The following is a 15,068-nucleotide window of genomic DNA, read 5'->3' as shown; positions in this document are numbered from 1 at the left end:
TCGCCAATCTTAATCATGCACAATTCCACAATCTACAATGGTCGCCATATGTGCATCAGAAGCAGGGTTGAAACACTGAATATTCGGCCAGTCAGGGTTCAGTTTCCATGGGCAAAGGAGGCTCCACTCTGTGCCTCAAAGTACTGCATTTCAGTCCCTGGCGTCTATACAGCCCAGCTCCGCTCATCCAGTTGCTTCTTGCATCACTTCTTCCCTGCGATTATCTATTGAGTCAGTTAAACATTTCACTTGATGGCTTGGAAGTTACATGAACTATAATATATTTGTACACCATCCTTTTTAGGCCCGGGCAGGTTTTATATGAGAAAGTCACTTCTGTACCATACCAAAAACTTACTTACACACATTGTGTGCTATTGGCTAAAAGACATTAGAATTGACAACGCCAATAGCTCTCGCATCGCTGAGACCTATTGGCATTGCCAGTGCTTGTTAATTGTGTGAGCAAGTAAGAGAAAACATTTTAAGGAACCACAAAGGTGAATCTATCGTTTTACTTTTCTGGAGTATTTTTTACGATTATACAGAGGCACTACGCCCTGACTAATATTTGTATTCTGGGGTAACACTCAGGACTCCGCAGTGTAGCCACTGAGGCGCATGCAACACTTGTTACAACCAGCATCACCAGTATTATTTCACTCCTCGATCAGAATGGTCAAGTGCCACTTTAATGGATGCACATCCACATTTGCCACAGTAGATCATTAGGGAGCTAACTGCATTTGTATCACAGACGAGACGGGAAGAATATTAAGCGAGTTTAGTACCTGGTCTACACACTACACACCATCTAGTCAGCCAGTACCACAACTTTGAAGGGGTAGCCTGAACGTTACACTGAGTGGATTTTTAGCCCACTCGGGTGGATGCAGGTCAGCTGTGGAACACTGCAGTTTTGGTTTAATGTCCATGTATTTTCGAATAAGACGCACAGACTAGTCTGTACAGCAAAATGTTCAAACTACCGTACGTGTACGGAGACAAACAGTGCTGGCTTTGCAGGTGAAACCCTTGAGGTCCAGTGCCACAGAATGACGTTCTTGACATTTTCAATCTTGGGACTAAATGTAAACTACAAACATGCGAAATGCAGGATAAAAAAATCTATTCCATTCTTTGCACCCACTGCATTCCTAAGAAATCTTACATATATTCAGGAGTCATGAAATAAACTGATAATTTGTTTAAGTACTACGGGCTTAAAACACCCCTTATTCCATGGCCCAGATCACAGATGGGGTGCAATAGGAAGCAGTCCGATTGGATTTCCAGAAGTGACTGATAGGAGTTGGTTGCGAGCAGCAGATGAGGCGATTTATACCCAGGACAGATGGTTGCATAAAGGAGTTGTTGACCTATCTGCAAAACGAAGGTAGAACTAACTACCGTTCAGCAGAAAGCTCTTTAAAATAAGATTACAGGTTAGACAAACAGTCCTACAAAATATTCCTAGTGAAAGCTGGTGACTTTCATTGAACATAGCAGTGGAGAAACCATTCACAGTGAAACAACAAATTGTTTATTGACAATGGGCGATATCCCCATCGGTAAGCACATTTGACATTAGCACCATTTTTTGAGATCTCATTAAACTGACAAAGCAATTATAGTTGTTGAACAAATAAAAGGTGTAGTTCGTTTTGGGACAGCTAAACATTTACACAGAAAAATACGAACGAGGAACACCGCAATCTCAATACTAGATCGAAGCTAACATTAACTTCTCTTGATTCCACACACTTGCCCCAATCCCACACCATGTGGGTCACTCTCTTAAGCTGATCCATAATTGTGGTAATTCGGTCATGCTTAGCTCCTTGCTCACGAGTGCCTAGCACATCTTGTGTCCATGTGTAACTTAAGTGTGCGATCTCGCACAAATGAAGGCTTCTAGTGCTTTTACAACTAAAGAAATACCCTGCTCTCACTGAAGGTTCATTTGGAGGCATCAGACAGCTCCCGTTCCTTGACCCTAAAACACCCTAGAAGGTGACCTTTTTGACTACAATGAGAAGAGGGTTCGAGTCACTGGGCCACAAACATCAAGTAAAAATATAACAATACGTAAAACAAATTTTAGAGCGAGGCTAAATGTTCATGCAGTAGCTGATAAAAGAAATTAAAAGAGAAGACTACTGCTAAACTCAAATTTTCACAAACCTGCAATCCACTAAACATTGGTCGTGTGCTGAACAGTGAACTTCCCATTTAAAACAGACTCACCAGTTTCATTAGAGGAACTACCCAGCACTAACAATGCCTCACTCTCAAGCATTAATAGTATGAAGGGCACAACAGGGTTTACGCAGAATAAGTGTCCTCGCTCTAAACAACATGCCTTTTGATGTTTATTATGAAAAGAAATAGCTTATCTTCGAGTCAAGTATTTTATTGAACATCAAACAAACAGATGGAATGTTAAATTCTACTAACCGCTCATCCCAAAATTAAAATGTTTTAAGTGAAATAAAATAAAACCTAATAGGCTGTGAACTATTCTGGGTGTTTACACAGTTTGCACTGATTAGTACCTAAATCAATGTGATTTAGTTGTGCAGTGACAGAGGATTACAATTTGCTCATTTCACACAGGTCACTAAAGGCTGCTTGTTGGTGGGCATCCAAAGGCGAAACAGGCAGTTCAAACATCTGGACAGGCAAGAATTCTGAAGTACATTTTCGCCATTTAAGTTCACTACATCTGACATTTTGAGCAGATACATTTACTAAAAGGTTCTGTGGTAAAAAAAATTAACAGAAAAAGAGACAAAGTTAAATGTGAAATAGTCTCATATACCAAATATATTACTCATTTAGGAGTCTGAACTTAAAAACATCGCAGCATCACACCACTTGTGGCAGAATATCCATGGTAGACAATCTCCTTGCAAAAGGGTTGATGGAGACAGATGTATGCAGCATTGGAACAGCCCCATCCAGGAATGCACTAGGCACTTATCCCACATAACTTTGGGCAACTGAATTTTGAGGTTATCATCAAAACATGAATGGAAACTGGGGCGGCGAATTGCTTACATATACAAAGGAGGTGGTTATAATGTCAGCTTTATTCTCATTAATACAAAAATATATCTACTTTGTTTCCCCCAAAACACGACCACAGAGCAATTAAAGTTCCAGACATACATATATCCAAAATTGCATTGTGAAATGCATGAAATGGCAGGACTTGCATCCTTCCCCTCCCAGACTCTCACGCAGGTAAACAGATGCCACGGGAAACCAAAGGATTCTTTGTAAAAATATATATTTATATAATATACAATGTACAAAGTCAATAATGAAAGACTCATGTGATGGGGGAGTCAACTTTCATGAGCGGATATGCAATGTCTTTGTTGTCCCAGGAATAAGTCTGGTTCTTACTTTTTTCTGCCCACTGGCTGCTCACGCGTGGCCGGAGAACATGGACTGGCCTGTTCTCTTGCTTGGCCTAACCTTTCTCTGCAGTACATGGGATGTACAGGCGTGGTCCTTGTGGCAATTGCAGCATTATTGTTAGAGCAGCAAATACTACCAACAGTTCGGAAAACCAACCGGGAGGGGAATTGTCCTTTAAGGTGCTTCATCTTATCATGTAAGCCAAGCTTGCTCCAACTCCGGCAACACTTGCCAAAGTTATGAGAACATTTCTGATGCCTCCTTCTACATCTTCAACGTGAAAGAAGTCCACAAAACCATCCTAGAGAAGAGATCACACGTTAATAACTACAAATTATAACGTTGCACACCACCAGGTTACAATGAAGGCCAACCCCCAAGAGCAGCTCATTGCATTTCACTATTAATCAACAAACCCAAGACAAATGCATATAAAGTTCTGCAACAACTCCAGGCAAAGACTGGACAATGAATTGAGCATTCTGGGGGAAATCCGTAAAACTACTATAGAGCCCTTGCTGTAACCTTTGCATCAAGGGACCGAAAATACATTAATCTCATAACCCGGTTACAGTAAATAAACGAAGACACAAATAACACATCAAGGAGTCCATCCCTCCACCCTCTCAAAGCAATGAAGTGCCTGCTCTTGCCAAAATCCCCATTCTAAACCCATCTTTTCACCTGCTGTTTCAGTGGCCTCAGCATTCCAATAACAATCACTCAAACTTACTGGGAGTTTAAAATGCCCCTTTTCTCCGAGATGTAACCTCTCAGTGTGAGCAATGTGTGCAAGCATGTGTGCTTGTTTTTGTTCAAAGAACAATTCAGACAACTATTTGTTGCATAAAAATCATCAAGCAACGGACATTTAACCACTAAAAAATACCCCCTTGCTCACGCCATCTTTAGAGGTTTAAGTTCCTTAGGAAGATATGATAGGTTTTGGAGGCATGGCGTTATGTTAGAACTTAGTATTGTTGCATCCAGCGACATAGTACCTGCCTGAAGTACTGTAGAGGTCCAGGACAGCATCAGGCAGGCACATGTGATAAACCACTGTAGGAGTTATGTAGAAAGTTCTGATGCAAGTGAAACAGCAGCTATGCTCCTCATCAAAACCTCCAGTAACCCACCACTCCAGAACTTGAAGGAAATAAAAGATCAGCACTTAGGACCCAGATTCCTGCAAGTAATTATTTACGAAACACAAATGTGACCGTATATATTCAACATCAACACTGAACAAGTGAATAAACTCACCCATTCATTCTGTGCAACTATCCAGTCTCGTTTACTGGTCATTAGGAAGTTGGTGAAATTCTCTGCCAAGGTATCAATACTGTTCTCCAGGTGTATGTTTTTCAGGTGCTTTGCGATATGTGCACCAAAGCTAATAAGTGCAACAATTCTCCCCCAGTTTGTCACGCCATCTTCAAACATATGAGATGAAACGGACATCACAGGTTTGAGATCTTCTGGTTTTTTTATGTCGAGTTTCCTCAGCATCCCTGTAGAGAAACAAAGAGGGCATCAACAATCATGTTCCAAGTCTTACAAAGCCTAAAAGTGGCACAAGTGCCATGGACAAACTATAAACTGGTTCAAACGTTAAAGACATTCATTGATTTCTTTTCAAGGTTTTATATAGGGCAAACAAGACCTGTGCAGGTACCCGAGAGCTTTACACATGTTAAAGAACAGAGACATATACAATCAATATAACAGTACAGAAGTACATAATATGGCATTTCCCCAAAGAGGGCAGGGATCGCCTCCATGATGGGACAGATATGTCAAAACAGCAATATAACAAGCGCGCCGTAATCATGAGCGAATATGACGAGTCCAGGTAAGCTCAGCAAGAAGAGTTCCAAGGAACCTGGGCAGAAATGTGTTCATGAGTAGTAGTTTAACTTCCTTCTTGAAAGATGCAGTTGAGGGATTCAGTCTGAGTTCAGGGGGGAGGTAGTTCCAAATTCCCAGGGCAATTCCAGAGAGGGCAATTCCAGAGAAGGCTATCTTGAAGGTTTCCTTTTTGGAGAATCTGAGGTTTCACCAGTTAACTGCTGGAACTTCTAGAAGATCTGGAGCCCACAGAGTTTAAGCTTCTGAGCAAGAGAACATTGGGTGTTGTAGTGTAGGGTTTTGTGGGTCATGCATGCAATCAATTTTTAGCTGAATTCTTGCTTTGCAGGGGAGCCAGATGAGGGATTTCAAATCAGGGGTGATGTGGTTGTTTATTGTCGATCCAGTGATGAGCAGTGGCGCAGAGTTGAGGGAGGACCTTAAGGGAGTCGTCCTGGAATTGGGCAAGCTGCCTAAGGTTGCGCTTCCATAATCTAGCCTGGGAATCACTAGGACTTAGATGGCAGAATTGATGTCCTTGGGGGGGCAGGAAGGGTTTTAATTTTCCTAAAATTTTCACTTGGAGGTTCGCTCCTTTGGTGAAAGCACTAATGTGGTTCTGCATGTTAAGCTTCTTGTTGAGAATAATTCCTAGTGATCTAGCGGAATCAATGACCTGAGACAGGCAGTTGAAGGCGGTTAGCTGCTTCATCCATTTGTTAAAGATTTGTTACTGGGTGAGGAGATTAGGAGGAATTCAGTTGAGTGTATGTTTAGTTTGAGGCGGTTGCAGGTTAACCAGTTTTGGGGGTTTTGTAGGGTTATGTTGTGTTTTGAGGTCTTCAGGGGAGGAGACTCAAGTAATAAATGCATTTCCAAAAGGTGTACTGCCGCCCCCTCCACGAGTCTACATTTCAAAAACTATTTAAAATTCCCATAAGGCATCCAGTATAAGGCACCAGATTTGTCTTCTGAGGCATTATGCGGGTGCATCAAGCTTGCAGCAGAGACCAGTTTTTACCAGTCTTGAACAATCTTTGGCATCTCAGCCGAAAGCTGGTTGTATGCACTACATTAGAACTTGCTCCATTTGCAACTCAGGCAATTTGAGAATAGGTTGAGATCGTTTCGGCCCCAAGACCTCAAATCATTCGCTTTACCAGATAAGGAAAACCAGGGTATATTTCTCACCCATTACGGATTCAAATGACCATTTTCAGGCATTAAACAAGAGCTTTTGGTCTTCAAGACAACAGATCAGAGCTATCTCCAAACACCATCCATGAAAGCCAAAACGAAGAGAGCCACCAATAGAACAAACCATCAAACCAATGCAAATAACATTGAAAAATACAACAAAAAGAACTGGGTACTCCCAATGAAAAGATGAAAACCTGTTCCAAAGGCTTGAGGAAATCTTGTTTTGGAGATTGGGTCCTAACATTTGGAAATCCATCTCTTTCCCCTAAAACGAACCTCACATGAACAAAAGGTGAACATTTAGAGGGTCAGATGTGGTATGAGACATTACTCCCAAGTGTGAGTAGCACAGAAGGCAGAGCAAACAGCAGCAGTATAGATCTAAGGAGAGGGTAAGGGCAAAGATATTTAAGATTACAACAAATGCCCAGACAGAAGTCTAGGGACACTATCTGTATTTGTGGAGGTTATGAAGGTATGCATGGCTGTCTCAAACACGTGGAGATAAAGGGCTTAGTGAAAACACTTGTTGTGTTTTACATACAGGTTAAAAAGCCGCTCCTGCCTAGTCAGCTTTCAAAATACAGGAATCCACAAACTGAGTGTTTAACAAAGGCTCCTTTCAAAGTAAATTGAGGTTTAATTGCCCAAGTGCCTGATTTGTTACAGAAAGAGTTACTAGCACGACATAGGGCTATTAAATAAAAAACACCAACATCCTGGTGATCATACTCCTGATGGGGGAGCTGAAGCGCACCAGTTCGTAATGTCTCATAAGTCTCATGTGATTGAAGCAACATTGCCAATAGTCCCCTTTCTCCATGGAACCAAAGAGGACAAGCTCAAGATTAGATGTAGAAGTATGATTTTACCTAAAGAACGACTCAGAAAATCTAGTTGCTTTGCTAAAAAAAACTAAAAAAAACAATCCATAAAGTTTCAAACGAAATTTGGAGTGACCGAATGTGGAATTCTCACCCATTAGGAGTCACATTTCTAGAGCAATATGAACACAGGGTGGTGCTACAAGGAAAACAGTATAAACATGGTGCTGTATGGCCTGAAGAAACCATTAGATCAAAACACTACCAAAAATGTACTCCTAAATTATAATGAGTATTAAAGTTCACCTTCTCTAAAAGGCCATAAAATCTTGCCAATATGGAAAACACGAAATACCACAAGGTTCCAGCCACTTTAAAGCATGAACTCCAGCTTCAAAAGAGATGGTCATAAGGAGGAGACTGGGATCACCTTTAATGCCCAACCCTTGTTTGCAATTCAGGTCAGTAAATAGCTGAAGGATCAACAAGCAATCGTTTGCTTTGAAAAATTAATTTTACACTAAACTGATCACAGAAGCGCACACAACATCAATCTTGGCATGGCTAACAAAAACGAGACATACGAGAGGCTGCAAAACTAAGCAGTCAGAATGTACCTCAACCTTTGCAAAAGGTGACCATATCAAAGTAGAATTAGACAGCCATCTGTTAAGATCCCTTTGAATAGGTCCTGTACCCTGTCCACAAGGCCTATTGGTGTAAAGACTAGCTCTCCGACAATGTACAAAGCACAAATATTCACTCACCAACAGCCCACTGCATCACCCTCAAACTTTCAAACAGCTGCAATATGGGGAAGGCTTGTTGGGAATTGAACCCTATATTGTGTAATACACTGAACCCAAACATGAAGACCAAATCAATCACCAGGTTTCTGGTCCCACTCAAGAGCAAGAACACTTCTTTAGAACGTCCCATTACATTTCTGGGACCACAACATTCGCTCACCTGGCGTCATAGCATAGTAAAGTAAGAACACAAACAGACTAGTCCTCAAGGAAACTTTTATTTATTTTTATTTATTTCATTTATATAGCGCAACAGCTACACAACAAAGGGTTTCCCGGCGCTAGTGATCCAGTGCTTTGATTGGTTCAGGTTCTAGATGTTTAACAACCAGGATTTTAAGGCCTTCCTGAATTTCATATAGTTGGTTTCCTGACGAAGTGTCACCGGAAGAGTGTTCCAAAGTGAGGGTCCGAGATATGATAAGGATTTTCCACCCATTCGTGCCAGCCTAATTTTTGGAATCACAAAGTGGTTGGCTGTGGCTGAACGGAGGGTTCGAGATGGGAGGCAGGGATGTATTCGATTTTGAAGGTACTTGGGTGCATTGTTGGTGGAGATCCTATGCATAAAGCATAGAGATTTAAATTTCACCCGATTTTCAGCCAGTGCAATTCGCGGATGTACTTGGTGGTAGGTGTGGAGATGGGAATTTTCCACAGTAATCTTGCGGCGGCATTTTGCACTGTCTGTAGTCGACTGGTTGTGGCCTTGTTGGCCCCCAAGTATAGCACGTTGGCATAATCGAGTCTGGAGGTTATTAAAGCGTTGATGACAGTTTGCGGAGTCAGGAAATATTAAAAGTGTTCACCCTTCCAGAAACATGCCAGATGTTAAACATTAATGATTTGGCCTTAAAAAAACTCAGCCATGTATGCGATTCTATGAAGTCTAAACAGAGCAAACCAAAAACACAGCAAGGTTCAATGTCTATTTCTGTTTTTCAGAACGATAATATGGTAGACCACAACCAGCTACTAACATTAATGACAACGGAGGGGCCAGCTCTCAGTCAATTAACCGACACCATGCTACGCCTCATGCAAATATTCAGAGCATATTATCCTGGAAGATGTCAACCATGAGGAGATTCTTTCAAAAAAAGAAACGATTACTTGGTGTGAGCTTCTCGCGGAACAAAAGAGAACATTACTTATATTAATGAACAAGGAGATCCTAATCAGGAAGTATGACATGCTCAGACAGGGACCACACCAGGGACACTGATCCATAGTACGCTTCTGACACTGTGAATGAACAGCAGGAACACAAGAAGCAGTTCATATTTAAGGGAACTCCAAGCTGAAGGGAGCTGTGGAGACCATGAGAAACTAAAAGGAAAGACTTAATTAGCAAAGGAGATCCAGCATGTGGTTGAGGAAGGGTCATTCCCTCCCGAGACTGACATGGCCACCATCGTGGTCATCCCAAAGACCCATCCATCCTCCCTCTTTTGCGCAGATTACCGTCCAATTTCCCTTAGCAACACTGAAATGAAACTCTTCGCCCCAAGTTGACCCACCCCGACCAGTGCAGCTTCATGCCTGCACGTGGCACTCGACACTGTATACGACACCTCCATTTGGCCTTAGCCATCGCCACGACTCATTCCATACTTGGCCTTGCTACTAATAGATTTTGAGAAGGCATTCGATACCGTAGACTGGTCCTACTTGGGGGATGTTCTGACCTCGATGGGCTTCGGTCCCAGAGTCTCATCCGGGTCTTATACTTGAACCCTAAGGCGAGGGTCCCGATTAATGGCGTCCTCTGTGAAGCGTTCCCCATTTGCAGAGGCACCCGCCAGGGCTGCCCTCTTTCACCACAATTATTCGCTCTGGCGATGGAGCTGTTGGCATGCCTCATACGATCTGATCCTCAGATTCAAGGTTGGTCCTGGGGTTCTCAACAAACCGACAAGATCGCTTTGTATGCAGACGACGTCCTTTTCCTGACAGATCCGGAGCATTCCGGTCCGCATTGTCTGGAGGTGCTACGGTCCTTCGAGGACGTCTGCGGCCTGCGACTCAACCCTAGGAAATCCACTTTGGTTCCCCTTCACCCTTCACGATCCTGCTTTGACTGGCAGTCTGTAATCCCCCTGTGGAGACAGTTGCTTAAATATTTGGGGATTTGGAAAACCCTGCTCACCGAATTGGAATGGGCTCTCAACCTCACTCCCCTGGTTACAAAAGCTGAATCCGATCTTAAACGCTGGCAGTCCCACCCGCTCGGTAGAGGGGCACTTTTTAAAATGATGATCCTTCCCCGTTTTTTTATATTCTACAGAACATTACTTTTCATCTCCCAGGTAGTTGGTTTTGTGAGTTCGATGAGGTTATTACAAAGTTTTTGTGGGGGAACGGCAGACCCTGTATGTCCCTGGCCCTTAGTCTGATACATCCCCATGATGGAGGTATGGGAATGACCAACGTCCACCTTTATTATCTCACTACCAGACTCATTGTTATTCACGACTGGTTCGCCGGGGGCTAGTCTGATCCGGCCTACCGAGTTGAACACGGGATCATGGATTTCCCCCGAGTTGCAGGCCTACCTATTCGGCCCCCCTATCCCGCAGACTATTCCTCTCATCATCAGGGCGGTCTTGGTGTGGCGCTCAGCCCTGCGATATACTCAATGGGACAAGAAACTTACCCAACATACCCCCCTGTGGCATGGGACCTGGCTACCGGAGATATCGGCCTTCGAGGGGTTTCGCCAGTAGGACCAAATCGGAATCACTTCTTGGGGACGTCTGGGTTGAGGACCATATCCGAGCCTTCTCGGAACTGCAAAAACACCACTCCCTCTACTCAACGCAGTTTTATAAATACCTGCAACTTAGTCACGCCCTCCTTGCACAGGTCTCCCCTGGTACCCCACTTCCTGAGTTAGGCCTGCTTGAGGCGCAGGTCATGATGGGCAATTTAGGAAAGGGGGGAATCTCCTGGATATATAATCGTCCGGCTACCCTACACGCACTGCAAACACGTTGGGAGGAGTGGGTGGGCCCCCTAGAGGAAGCAGACTGGTGCGATGTCCTCATGGATCCCAAAACTCTTAACTTCCTCCTCCAGATTGCCCCTTACCCAACTACTCTATTATCTCCACACAGCATATCTGACCCCAGTACGCCTACATAGGGCAGGTTTGCGTCCCCTACCGGACTGTACCCGATGTGGCCATGCTCTAGCCGATTTCTTTCCTATGGTTTGGCAATGTCCAGGTCTCACCTCCTTTTGGGTAGGTATAGAATCTAAACTTCCACAAACACTGGGTTGGCAGGTTCCCCATGATCCCCTGCGCCTCCTCCTGGGGGGTTTTGATAGACTAGAAGGCTCTCGGGCAGATAAATGCTTTTTGGGTATGGCTGTGGTGGTTGCTAAACAGGACATTGCTGTTGCCTGGTCCCAATTTAAGACCTCCCACTGTACGTAAATGGCGTAGAGGGGTGGATTGGTGTGCGGCCTAGAAGGAACCCCTCTTTGAGGCCAGGGGATGCCCCGAAAAGTTTAGTATATGGGGCAAGTGGTTAAATCAGTTGTCTTAAAATGTGTCGGCTTTTCCTTCCTACGGTTGTTTTTCTCCCTTTGCAGGACACGATAGGTCTCTGGACAATTTTCTTGGTCTGACGCCTAATGTCCGATGGTGAGGATTTCTATTATGCTGTGCACTTTATGGCTGCCTTTTTTTTCCTCTGTATTGGAAATGTCAATAAAGTTGATTATCCCAAAACATTTTAGCAAACGAGATCTAAACTCTCCAAGGAGCTATCACAAGGCACTGCAAAAATAACCGTGGGAAACATGGAGACTCCAAGCTTCAGTCATTACCTCACACACAGGAGACTACAGGAACCAAAGACTAATGAGTGCCACAGGCCAACACAGGATGACAATGATTAGAATCACCCTAAAACTCAACATCTTACACTATGGCAATGTGAGGTGTAGCGTCGTGAAAGGAGCTGGGTAAGGGGTGGGTCCAACAATTACAAAGTGGTTGACGTCCTAATAAACTGAGCCCCAGACACTAAATTCAGTTGCCCTTTTCGAATCCTCCCATCTGAAACAGATTAAGCCACTATCATGGATCCAAAGGACAGAAAACTTAACCAAGAAACATGGTTAGGAAGCTTTATACAACAGACCCTGTAAAACTACAGAGAGATAAAAGCTCGAAGCCTTCAGGCTAGTTATACCCTGAGCAAACCATTCAGAGTGATGACTTGACAAATGTGCGCATTAAGGGAGCTTCAATCTTCATAATACACCCTAAGCTCAGGGCGCAATGTCCAGTGAGACCTTGCAACTCTCAGGCTCCTTACAACCAGAAAAAGTTATCAGTGACCAACAGACCAGACGGACGCCAACCGCAAGGGAGCTTCAACAGAGCAATGAGCAGAAGCCACCAGGCCCAAGGGAGATTCAGCCTACACAACACAGCTCTAGCAACAAAGGCTATGTCGCGCAGTGACCAGAGAGGACATACAAAGAACACAAACTAGAAACACACCCGATCTGTCGATTGCCATCTGGCACTAAAGTGAACAACGACTAGTGACATCAGAAAAACACAATAAAGCGGATAACTCCCACATCAATGAAGGATCACACACCAAAATGGACCCAGAACACCCGAAGGAACTTCTACAAGAACACAGACTAAGAACAGAACCACGGACTGAGCGACTAGGGCAGTAAAGAATTATTAATGGCCGGAAATACGGGGCTCGGCTATTTATAGCAGGCCGGATTCCCTGGAACGATAAATAGTGAATGAGGAAGTGTCGAGATGGGCCGCTGGGGGGAGGGGAGAAACAGAGCTGCTGTAGCCAAACGGCTTCCCAGAGGTCTGCTGATGATCCTGTGGGTCGGGTGAGGAGGTGAATAGCCTTGTGATGAATGAACTCGCAGCTGCAATACTGGCCCAGACGGGAGCTAGATTCCCAGTGATCACCGACAGGCACAGTAAGAAAAAAAATACAGGACCCCCAAACTCCTCACCAACAGACAATAAATGAGGGAGGAGGCAGATCGTCACAGTGAATGCGGACAGGCACATTAATGAAGGAGGCAGCTCCTTACAGCGACTGCTAACAGGCACCTAAAGGAAGGAGCCAGATCCCCGCAGTGCCTGCCGAAAGACATTTTGGAAGGAGGCACCTCCTCACTGCGACTGCTGACAGGCACATTAAGGAAGGAGGCAGCTCCTCGCTGTGATCCCCGACAGACATTTAGGATGAAGGCACAAAAGCTGCGCACTAAATGGGCAAGGAGACATTTAGTCTTGGGTGGAGGCTTTACAGTCAAAGCCCTAAAGCAGAAATAAGGTTACACAATATATAATTACAAAAAGAAAAAAACACATCACAGGTACGAGGTAGCAGAATACAATGTAATGGACGAATACAGGCTAGCAGTATTTCTACAGTCGACAGCCCAAATACATACCAAGTTCACACTATGGATAGGTAATATTTCTATAAAATAACACTTAACTACACCGAACATGGAGTTCGTTTAGTTACTGCATAAAGGACCATATGTGTGTACAAAGATGACAACTTATATACAACTCCTCTGGAACCACTTAATTTAAAGGAGAGAAGGGGGAAACCCATCCATTAGGTGAAGTCATAATCTACCCAGTGAGGGTTGCAGAAAATACAAGCTCAGGACACAAACATGCTTAGGGGGTGACAATTTACTGCAAGCTCTTAAAAATAACTCCTACCAATATGGCTTCATTGACAGAAGCTGGAAGGCCAGCAATGAAAGAATCTCATGAGCGCAAATAAATCAAAAAAAGTTGAGGGGCAGCGGTAAATGGAGATCTGAGGCCACATATGTCGGGGATGGTGCTCGAGAGGACAGGTTTAGTTAGCAATAAACAATATTTTACAATCAATGTGAGCAGCTACCAGCAATAATCACATTTATTTTGCTTTGTGCAGGCCATCTGTTACCAGATGGACCCGGAGGGCTACGTGCAGACCATAGGGGGCGTGTACTTCGCTTCTTGTCAAATACTGTATGCAGCTCCTCATTAGCCCACTAGGGGCACAGGCCTGGCGCCTACAATATAACCAGAGCTATTCATGGGTAAAAGCATCGAATAGCTAGCTTGGTGATCTGACTTCCCTTTGAACAGCCCCACCTGCTTTTCATGGCGACTGCTACCGGGAAATAATGAAGCCCTTTCTATGGTTCAATACTTGTTCCTGTGTTCTTGCTATTTTCAATAAACCAACAATACGATTTAGAACCGTAAAATTGTAACCGGTCGGTGTAGCTTTTGTTCAAACCCTCCCCATTTCTCACCATCGAAGGCCATCTGGTGCTTGTCCATGACGGAACACCCTAACCTCCGCAGAGTGCTAAGGGCAGGGTCGGTGGCTCCCTTGGACTTCTTCCCCTCGGCGCACTCGCGGTAGTACTCCCGGAGCAGTCCCAGGGTGCGGCAATAGAGTTTGTCCTTAGTGGCAGGCTGGGAGGTTTCCGGTACCAGGAAGCGCGGAGACTCCGTAGTCGGGCTGCAGGGGCTGGAAGTGGAGTCCGAGCTGTAGCCGTCGCTACACCCGCTGTCCGCTTCCCCGAGCGGGGGGCGTGGCCCTCCGCAGCACACGTTCAGCTGCAGCACGGCGCTCCTCTTCGCTCCTCCAAGAAGGCAGCTGCGGTTCAACATGGCGGCGTCGGTTAGAGAGGCCTGACTAACTCGCTTTCAGACTAGACTAACACAGACTGGCAACGAAGGGACGCAGGCGCAGTTTATATCACCTCGGTAATGCGTAATGGCGTCGCGTGTGTACCTCCCCCGCTACGTGCATTCCCAGACTCCATTACAAAAGTCACGTCCGGTTGGGGCGGGCCAACGATGACTGAAGAGTAACGACACCTTTGGAAGTACAATGACCGGCTGTTTCTCATTGGTACAGCGTAATTAGGCTGAAATATTTAG

At 44.5% G+C, this 15,068-nt stretch overlaps 1 protein-coding gene across 1 annotated transcript; it reads right to left on the bottom strand.

Annotated features, from left to right (window-relative positions):
• Positions 1 to 1,520: 1,520 nt before the first annotated feature.
• MCL1 (MCL1 apoptosis regulator, BCL2 family member) lies at positions 1,521 to 14,856 on the bottom strand. The gene is made up of 3 exons (XM_086947461.1): positions 14,432 to 14,856; positions 4,690 to 4,937; positions 1,521 to 3,727 (listed from the first exon to the last, which is right to left on the bottom strand). Exons 1-3 carry the CDS (start codon positions 14,793 to 14,795, stop codon positions 3,611 to 3,613), a joined length of 729 nt encoding a protein of 242 aa, XP_086803587.1. The 5' UTR covers positions 14,796 to 14,856; the 3' UTR covers positions 1,521 to 3,610.
• Positions 14,857 to 15,068: the final 212 nt, after the last annotated feature.

Source organism: Lissotriton vulgaris, chromosome 12 (assembly GCF_964263255.1).
Source record: "Lissotriton vulgaris chromosome 12, aLisVul1.2, whole genome shotgun sequence".
Lineage (NCBI taxonomy): Eukaryota > Metazoa > Chordata > Amphibia > Caudata > Salamandridae > Lissotriton > Lissotriton vulgaris.
This window is presented reverse-complemented; position numbering and strand designations above follow the sequence as displayed.